The following is a 9,771-nucleotide window of genomic DNA, read 5'->3' as shown; positions in this document are numbered from 1 at the left end:
AGCGGAGTGGAGGTGGTTGGGACCCTGACACCTCTGATCCCAGCTTAGCTGCCCTAAAGCAGCTCGTGCTGAGTGTGTCAGCGGTTTGGATGGTGCTGTGTTGTCCTAACTCTGTTAGTGACTGATAGGGAGTTAGATTGAGGTAATGGGTTCAAACTGAAACAGGGAAATTTAGGTTAGACATTCGGGAAATTCTATGTGATTCTACGATCTGTACAGCTGATACAGGCAGAGGCTAATCTTAGCTCCTGCTAGTAATGGGTTGGGGTTTTTTTTGGGTTGTTTTTTTTGTGGGGTTGGTTTTTTTGTTTGTTTTCAAGTTGTCAAACTTTGAAAACACTGGTGTCCATTTGCTTGAGAAGATTGCCTGTGGCTTGTTTCAGGCTCTTCAGCCCTGATCCTAAATCCCTAGTCTGCTCATCAAAAAAACACCCTGTATAACGTTGATAAAGAGTTGCTGAAATTCTTTTCCATCCCTTTAGTTTACAATGGATTTTGGACAAACAAGATCTGTTGAAGGAACGTCAGAAAGACTTGAAGTTTCTGGCTGAAGAAGAATATTGGAAGCTACAGATATTTTTTACTAATGGTAAAGCTTCTGTTTTTATTTCTGCTGTAAATACCTGTGCAGTATCTGCCATGTCTAAATGCAGGTCTGAAGTGCTTAGAGAATGTAAAGTTTTCATTGTGGTATTACCTACACTTTCTCAGCCTAAATAACATTGTCATATGTTAGTTATATTAACATAGTTCTGGGAGAACTTACAGACAAATCAACTGCATATATAACATTTTAACCTGTGGTAGGATAGAATAGTACATTTTCTTATTTTCAAGAGGATTTAACCAAAAAGGTAAAAGGAGGAGAAGCTGCTGAGCATACTAAATGCTCCGTATCAAGCATTAGTACTCAGACTGGGCTTTTGGTGGGTTCTTAGGCTGTGGTAAGTATTTTCAGTGATCTCTGCAGCCCTGTTAAACAGCAGAGCTTGGAAACTTGTTCTTTGTGTTTAGTTAACACTCTGAAACCTGCTGCAGAGCCTGTGCTTTGCCTTCTGACTGATTTCCCGGCGCCAGGTGGCTCTCAAATTGTCTGCAAGCTTCCGAGAGCTGTTGGCAGACAGCCTGCACTCCCAAAGAGTTTGTGAAGTTATCTTAGACTTACTTGATCCTGCAAAACATTTGACCATCCACGAGTGACTGTACCAGAGCATATCAAGTTACAAAGGCACTTGTGCTCTTTTCTGTGCAGTTGTTCAATGTTTGTAAAACATCTCCCTACGCAAAGGACATTGCTAATTTGTCATTTGCAAACAGCTCTTGAAATATTTTTTTACAGTGTCCTTTAGAGTGCAGAATGCTTGTTTTTTCACCTCTCTGGCCAGACTTGAGGCAGAGAAGTGAGGTGACTTTCCCAAGGCCACTGGAAGATCTTATGTCAGTGCTGGAATGATATCTGTGGAGGATACTTATCCCAACTTCTCTCTTGGCTTAGTTATTTTTATAATTGCCTGTGCTGCAAACACAATTGCTGTGGATACATCTGTGTTAGGGCTTATATGGCACCAGAAAATTACGTTAGCAATGATTCACCTATTCAGTCCATTCCTGAAATTCCTTGAGGTGAAAACAGTGTCACAGCTTCACAGTGCAGAGAGAGAAAATGGAGTATGGGTGTGTCTAAAATTGTATTTCCATGCTAATTTTCAGTAGTATCAGTTGGAATTATGAAATATGCTTTGCAAATGTTTCACTTCAGTGATTTTCTTGGGTAAGCAGAGACTTAAAAAGTAGACAAGTTTAGTGTCAGTTTGTGGTTTTCAGGGCCCTTTTCCTTGGCACTCCATGTCTCCCCTGAAGGTACAGTGAGTGAGTGGCAGCAGCTGGAGAACAGCTCTGCCAGCATCTCCCCTGTGTGTGCACGAGCACAGCCTACCCTGGAGGAGACAGTGGTGCTGAGTTTTCACCCCTTCTGTAGCAAAGAGAGGCATTCCTCATAGTGGGGACAGTCAGGGGCTGCTCTGTACTGGTGGGAGCTCAGCCAGCGATTGCTGTGTTCAAGCCCATGATGTGTGTTGTATCGTCTCCTGCCTCTGACCAGAGACCATACTTTGGGTCCCCTCTTGTCTCCCACCTGCACTACCTGGGTAGGGATATGAGTCTTGGCCATGGCTTGTCACATTCACCATGTGTCAGACCAGGAGATGGTAAAGCAACCCAAAACTTGTGTGGAGAGAGGCAATTTCCTGCTGCTTGCTTGGCGGAAAACAAGTACAGATCACTAACTGATTGTATGTCCATGTGCAACTGTTCAAAATGCTAATATTGTAGAGAAGGAAAAGGATTGTTTTCTAAAATAGTTTGAAAAAGGGAGCTGATGTTGATTTCTCCCTTTGGATCACCAAGTCTTAACAGGTTTTGGTTGAAAAGTGCATTGATTGTTTTCCGTTTCTGGTTTTGGGCAGGAGCTGTAATGTTTGTGTTAGAGGCTATTCAAAAGACTCAAATTTCAAACAGTCTTCAGTAAAAAAACAACCCCACTGAAACCACTTCTTTTGTCAACTTACAGAAATAAATAAACCTACAGTTTCTTTTCATATAGTAAAAAAATTTATTACAAATATTGGATGTTTTCCCAGCACATAGAAGCTTCCATTTCATTAAGTCTCTCTAGGCTCTTGTCCATTTTTTTTCCCTAAACCACACTTGATTTTTCTCTGACAGCAGATGGCCTAACCGTTCCTGAAAATCCCATGGGAGTAGGAAACATATTTGGAGGATTCTGTTGAGTTTAATATTTGAATTTTTCTGATGCCCTGGTAGTAGAACAGCTTTTTTAGCCCCATGGTCAAATCAAATGGAAAAAAAATCCTTTCAAACCTCTCAAGTTATGCTGGTAAAGATTTGAATATTTGTGCGGACATTGCATACTGGGCTTAACATCCTTTCTGGCAGTATTGCTTGACCTACTGTCACTGGCAAGCTACTCCCAGTTTGGCATTCTTCTCCTTAGAAAAGGAGTGATATGACACAGACAGGGGTTTGATGTTGCTTTGGGTGACCCTAGTGGGTGACAAATTAGTTACCTTTTCTGTGGGGATAAAAATTACTGCCAGTCATCAGTGCTGTTCAGGGTGGGTTTCTCCTATGTTCATTCCTTTCCTAGCCAATGATGTCCTTGGTATTTGCATGTGATGCTCATTAAAAGGGAGGGTTGGATGTACCTTGACTGTTCCCAAGTGATATGGGACAAGAGCATAGGGAAAAAAACCTGGACTCAAGTGCTTAAGTAGAAATTAAGGATTTAGTGATGACTGATAACAGGATTGTTTGCTTTTCCCACCAGTGGTCACTGTCTTGGTGTTGCTGTATATATTTTAAATATCTACTTAAGTGTATTTTAAAGTTCTGTTTTTGACATTTCTTGTGAGGGAGGAAAAAAAAAAAGAAGAGAGAGTCTTCACCCAGCCAAGCCTTGCTCAGAATAATGTCTGTGAAGAAGTATGGGGAAAATAACAAGTAACAACCTTATGTTTCACTGTGCCATTCTCTATATCCAACCCCTGCTCTTAATCCCAGTTCGATGCATCTAATTTGCTTGGCACCTTTCCTTTGCCTGGGAGGCCAAACAAGAGCTACCTGCACAGATGACACCAGGGTTGTTTCTTGGCCAACTGGCAGAGGACCACCATGGTGGAGCAGCTGACTGCATCCTCTGGTCTACCACCCCCTCTCCCTAGACTAAATATGTCATATTTTTAACACCTGCTGCCCCTGCCAAATTTAATGACCATGTTTGTGTTGGCAGCTTTACTTGTTTGAAAAACCCCCATGCACTTTGCATGGCACTGAAGAGCTGTAGGTTTATATTTGATGTGTTTGAATTTGTTTTGCTCTATAATGGAATACCCAGGTTTTACCCTTCTGAGATTTGTGTTGTCCTCTTGTTAAAGGTCATACTCACTTTGTACACAATGAAGTCCAGTTACCTTTCCCTTTTTGAAGGTGTCCCCAGGCTTCAGGAGGCAGCGATTCTTCTTCGCTTGCAGGTCTGTAGGTTCACAGCAACGTGTTGCCTCACCAGAGCAACGTGTCTGAACTGAGGGAGAAGACTGTGCTGCTGCTCCTTAGAATCCTCAGCACTAGTCGTGTTTTGAGACCCTTTGCTATTTGGTGTCAAATTGTTTTTTAAAAAAAAACAACTCAACTCAAGCTTTTGTTCATTTTTTTTTAAGTTATCCAGGCTTTAGGTGAACATCTTAAATTAAGACAACAAGTTATTGCCACTGCTACAGTCTACTTCAAGAGATTCTATGCCAGGTAGGACTGTTTACTATGATGGTACAAGAATAAAACATTTGCTAGGCACATTTTGGTAGCCCTTTAAAATGCAGTTCTGTATTAAAAACAGTGCCACTTTTGTTTTCTGGATGGTGTAAAGCTTTTATGCTGATAAAGTTAACTTAAGCTTTGCTTTCTCAAAAGGAAGCGTGGTGCTCTTAATAGCTTAATCGTTCTACGTGTATGAAACAACATATTATAATTTTGTTGTAACATTTCAGATATTCCCTAAAAAGTATAGATCCAGTATTAATGGCTCCTACGTGTGTGTTTTTGGCATCCAAAGTAGAGGTATGAAGTATTACAATTTTTTAATGTAAAATTATGTGATGTATGAGAGAGAGAAAACGTGTAGGGCTTTGAAATTTTTTGTCATTCTTCATGCTTTGGGGGTTGAAACCTTCTCTCTTTTTTGGTATAGATTTCTATAGAGTTTGAGAAAAGCAGACAGAGAAGGCCTTCAAACATGTTCTCGTTCACTTTTGTCTGAATTACTAACCCTGAAGGGCCTCTGAAAATTGATAAGAGTATTTTAAATGGCTGTTTCACTGTGATACAGTGTTTACCTATTTACATACACTAAAAATTAAATTGGGCAGTGTCTCCTTTCTGGTGCATTTTTCCTTATTTATGTTTACTCAAACTTTAAAGCACAATTGGAAATTTTTCCCCTAATTATCCTGTTCTGTTTCATATAGTGAGGGATCCTCAGAGTTTACCACACTTTCGTGACTTGAATTAAAAGTATCTTGTAGCTCATGTGCTGTCCTTGAGAAATTACCCTAAGGAACTGACCTGTTAGGGATGGTGGTGAGAAGGCTCCACGTCTCCTCCACTAGAAGTCCACTTTGAATGTGGCCAGGAGTTAGCATCAGCTGGGCACTGCTTTGTGTAATGCAGGAAGTTTTGCAGCTGTTTGAGAAGTGTCTGTGTAATGGAAAAAAAATCAAATTGGCCAATCTGTGATATGTCAGCACTAAGGAATTTTACAGGAGGAACTCAAATACCTAGTGGATGGTAGAAGTAGTCCTACTAAACCAGTGTCTACATGTGATCCTGTTGTCTGTACAAATACTGTGATACTTGTCAGTGGGAGAGGTGAAGGAGTTGAGAGTGAGTGTTGGAGAGAGTGGGTTTTTATCAGCCTATTAAATAAGCCTTTAAGAAAGTACTGACATAAAGTATGAATACATAGATGCACCTTAGATTTTAGAACAAATACTAGAAGTGTGTGTAGCCTTCCCTATGCTAAAGCTTCTGCAGCTTTAGAGTGCAGCTACAGCAGTAAGGATTCAGCTCTGCACTCCTCTGAAAGAACACTGTATACAGGGAATTTTCAGCTTTCTGACTGTCTAAGCAGAGGAGCTAAGTCTTCATGGAAACATGATGTTAAAAGGTAGTTAATGACAGGTTTCTAAAGACAGTTTTCTCTCCAAATGGGTTAAGGAAAAAAAGATAACTTCTCAAAGCCCTCTTGTCTATTTTATATATAGAATGATAGCCAACTGAGCTTTAGTGGCTTTAGTACCTTTCATAAATCTTTACTGTTCCTCACCAAGTAACTAATCAATGAGATAACTCTTTACGTAAGAGTTTACCCTGTTCACCTTAAGGAAAAAAAGGGGGTGGGGGATAAAACCCAAATACTGCATTAAAGAAGCCCAGTTTAGTAAGAAACCATTATTTTAATTTGCTAACAGTGTGAGTGAATGGTGTTTCAGGTGGTTCACCTCATTTACCATTCTTTTTCTTCAGGAATTTGGTGTTGTTTCAAATACAAGGTTGATTTCTGCTGCTACTTCTGTATGTAAGTATGAGTAATTCTCATTATACTGTAGTTAGCTATCTCTATAGGGAGATCAGACAGAATCACAGAATCAGTTTGGTTGGAAGGGACCACAATGGATCATCTGGTCCAACCTCCCTACTCCAGCAGGGCCACCCTAGAGCACATGGCTCAGGATTGTGTCCAAATGGTTCTTGAATATCTCCAGTGAGGGACAATCCACAACCTCTCTGGGCAATCTGTTCAGTGCCCAGTGACTGCACAGAAAAGAAGGTTTTCCTTGTATTCCAGGTTGAACTTCTGTGCATCAGTTTTTGTCCTTACCTCTTGTTTTATTGATTTCCATCACTGACCAGGGTCTGATCCATCATTCTGGCCCTTCCCATTCATGTACTTGAATACATTAATGAGGTCCCTCTCAGTCATCTCTTCTTGAGACTGAGCTCCCTCAGCCTTTCCTCATCACTGAGGTGCTCCAGTCCCTTCAGCATCTTCATTGTCCTCCACTGGACCTGCTCCAGCTGAGGATCCAGAGCTGGACACAAGCCTCCAGGTGTGGCCTCACCAGGGCTGAGCAGAGAGGCAGGATCAGCTCCCTGACCTGCTGGCAATGCTCTTCTTAATGCATCCCAGGATTCCATTGGCCTTCTTAGCCACAAGGACACACTGTGACTCATGGACAGCTTGTTGTCCGTCAGGACCCCCAGGTCCTTCTCCACAGAGCTGTTCTCCAGCAGGTCAGTGCCAACCTGTGCTGGTGCTTGAGGTTCTTCCTCCCCAGGTGCAGGACCTGCACTTGCCCTTGTTGAACTTCAGTTGGTTCTGCTCTGCCCATCTCTCCAACCTGTCGAGGTCCCTCTGAAAGGCAGCACAGCCCTCTGAGGTATCAGCCACTCCTCCCAGTTCTGTATCAGCAGCAGTCTTGCTGAGGAGGCAGCTCTGTCCCTTCCTTCACGTCATTGATGAATAAGATGAACAAAAATTTGGCCCAGTATGGAACCCTATGAGGAGGCAGCTCTGTCCCTTCCTTCATGTCATTGATGAATAAGATGAACAAAAAGTGGGCCCAGTATGGAACCCTGGGAGGCACCACATTTCCTGTGTGGGTTTCTTCGCTTGTTTTTAGAAAGTAGCTTTTTGTCAGATGGTGAAGGACTTGTGTATTGACTGCTAGAGCCAGTTAAAGCCATTTAGAACAAATAGCTCTTGTTTCTAAATGCAGAGACAGTAGAGTCCTTTCTGTATTAAGTTTTGGTTGATTCTGTGGTTGGAACTTATGCCAGGCATAAGTGAAAACAGAGTGATAAAATTAAACTACTGAAATTTATAAACAGTCGCGATTAGTAAATTGAATTCTGAGCTACTCAAAGATAGAACTGGAAACTTAGGTCTGTTTTATAAAAGGAAGCACTCTACTGAAGTGCTTGTTTTCAGAATTTTTGGCAGGCTGTATGCCTTCTAATTTTTTAATCCCTTTTTCCCCCATCATAAAACTAGTCTTTGCACATGGCATTTACATCTAAAAATACATTTGATAATCTATATATTGTTCACAAGTAAATGCAGTAAAATTACCCTGGAGTTACTTAATTCTCTTTCCCACTTGGCCTTGTATTTCCCAGTTCATGTAACTTGCATGTCATCCATCAAAGGTCTTACAGTAATGTCTTCCTTAGCTACATGCAGTAATCTAACCCAGAAGGTCCAGCTGCTCTCAGTAGACAATTGCTGGCTGTGCTCTTCAAAATGTAGGTCAGTGCTTTCCAAATCCCTGTTAGCCATAGAGGGGACAGGTGACTGGCTGCATCTGCAGCCTCCACATGCAGGGAGTGTATCAGTCCACGGGCCTGGCTGGATGACAGTTCCACCACCAGGAACCAAATGCATCTTCAGTGCCAGTGTGACCACAACCAGTGCTGGATTTAGCAAGAAGAGTTGCTATTTTTACATCAGCAGCATCTTTGTGTGGCAGTTTTGATGCATCAGCGGGAAAGGTACATGGATTTTGGTCATTATGCAGTGTCTGATTTTACTTGGGTATCTGGTCCTGTTTCTCAGGATCCCAAGTCTCAGGCTCCCACAGAAGATTTGCTCCCCACCCTCCAGCATTTAGACTTAGGAGCCCTGCCAGCCCTGATAAGTTCTGTGCATTTCATGGAAGTGGGGACAAAATGCAACAGGCTTTCTCCAAGCATTTATGTCTTTTATTCTACCTGGTGTTCCTTTACCAGAGTTTCTTAGTAGCACCCAGCAGTTTTTTGGAGGTCTTGATAGAGAAGGTAGAGAAAGATGAGGCGAGATGAGTACCACCAAGCTAACAGCAGGGGTGACTAACCTAACTTGATAGAGAAGGTAGAGAAAGATGAGGTGAGATGAGTACTACCAAGCTAACAGCAGGGGTGACTGACCTTTTAGTGGCCAATTTAAAGCTTTTTGCTAGGTAGAAACATGAAGTTACTAACACATGCTTCCTTTGTAAGGAAGATAATCTCAGATTGGTTTCTGGCAACCTCTTCAAAAGCTTTTTGCTCTGTTTCCACAGCTCACTAAAAGGACATCTTCATATGGTTGTGTCTGCAGATTGTTTTGTGGGAAAAAATGTTTTGTTTCCCTATCTTTCCGCTCAAAGTGGTTTGTTGTTTGACCATATACCTCTTCAGTTTGCATGTTGGTGTTAGATCATAGGTTGGACTCGGTGATCTCAGAAGTCTTTTCCAACCTTAATGATTCTGTGATTCTGTAAGTCATACTATCTGTCATTAATGTAATGAATATTGTCCAGTTCTAGGATGTCCCTGTTTTCCTTGAAGGACAGGGACTTAAAATAGATTTTTAAATGTTTCATTTGTACAAGTCTCAAATCCACATCCTCAAATATACTTGAGTTTTTCCCTGTTCAGCATTCTAACATGAAATCCACCTGGTTTTGCATCTTAACATACTTCTTACCAGTGCACTGTCTGTACCTGTTCTTATAAAATACATGCAGATTAATTAGGTGTCTGAATCAGAAATCATAATAAACTAAAAAACTGAGGATATATTTGAACCTTTTCATGGAGGGAAGTGTCTTGAAACATATCATGTGGCTAAGTCTATGCTCAGGCGTCTCTCTCAAGGAGATGAACACCCTTTAAATGTCTGGTAATCCAGTGCCTAGGCCACTGATGATCTGCAGTGTGGTGAACTGACTTCTTGCTTTGATTTGGAGCTTATTTTTTTGCATATCCAAAATCTTTGCATCATGGACATATAAGAAGTCTTGGCTGAGCTCACTCACCCTTGGTCTTGCTTTACTAAGACTTCAGTACTTGGTTTAAAATCATAGAATCATAGAATTTAAGGGTTGGAATGGACCTTACAGATGTCTAGTCCCAACCCTCCCTGCCATGGGCAGGGACACCTCCTCACTAGATCTTGCATATTGAAGGATCAAGCCTATGTTAAAAAAATCCCATGTGACAATTCCATTTGTATTTAGTGTTGGAGCTAAGATCCTGAAGAGATAACCAGAATTGGAGTGACATCTGTTCACCCATAGCTCTGTGAAGGATAGAAGTTAGGTGTCCAGGAGGTAGTTGGTGGTTGACCAGAAGATTTAATAGTGTCCAAAGTGGCAGTTAAATGTCTGGCTGAGAACCTCT

At 41.5% G+C, this 9,771-nt stretch overlaps 1 protein-coding gene across 2 annotated transcripts in view; it reads left to right on the top strand.

Moving 5' to 3' along the window:
* Positions 1-466: 466 nt before the first annotated feature.
* CCNC (cyclin C) overlaps positions 467-9,771 on the top strand; it is a 17,007-nt gene continuing 7,702 nt past the window's right edge. The window contains exons 1-4 of one of the 2 annotated variants that reach the window (XM_009071767.1): positions 467-589; positions 4,236-4,320; positions 4,563-4,632; positions 6,097-6,148. In XM_009071767.1, the coding sequence (XP_009070015.1) occupies positions 4,594-4,632; positions 6,097-6,148 (91 nt within the window). In that variant the 5' untranslated portion in view covers positions 467-589; positions 4,236-4,320; positions 4,563-4,593. Of the gene's footprint in view, positions 590-4,235; positions 4,321-4,562; positions 4,633-6,096; positions 6,149-9,771 lie in introns of those variants that run through there. The other variant, XM_009071768.1, reaches the window with a different exon arrangement.

This window comes from Acanthisitta chloris, unplaced genomic scaffold (genome assembly GCF_000695815.1).
Source record: "Acanthisitta chloris isolate BGI_N310 unplaced genomic scaffold, ASM69581v1 scaffold12153, whole genome shotgun sequence".
Taxonomy (NCBI): Eukaryota; Metazoa; Chordata; class Aves; order Passeriformes; family Acanthisittidae; genus Acanthisitta; species Acanthisitta chloris.
The sequence above is the reverse complement of the archived record's forward strand: the minus strand, read 5'-3'. Positions and strand labels throughout refer to the sequence as shown.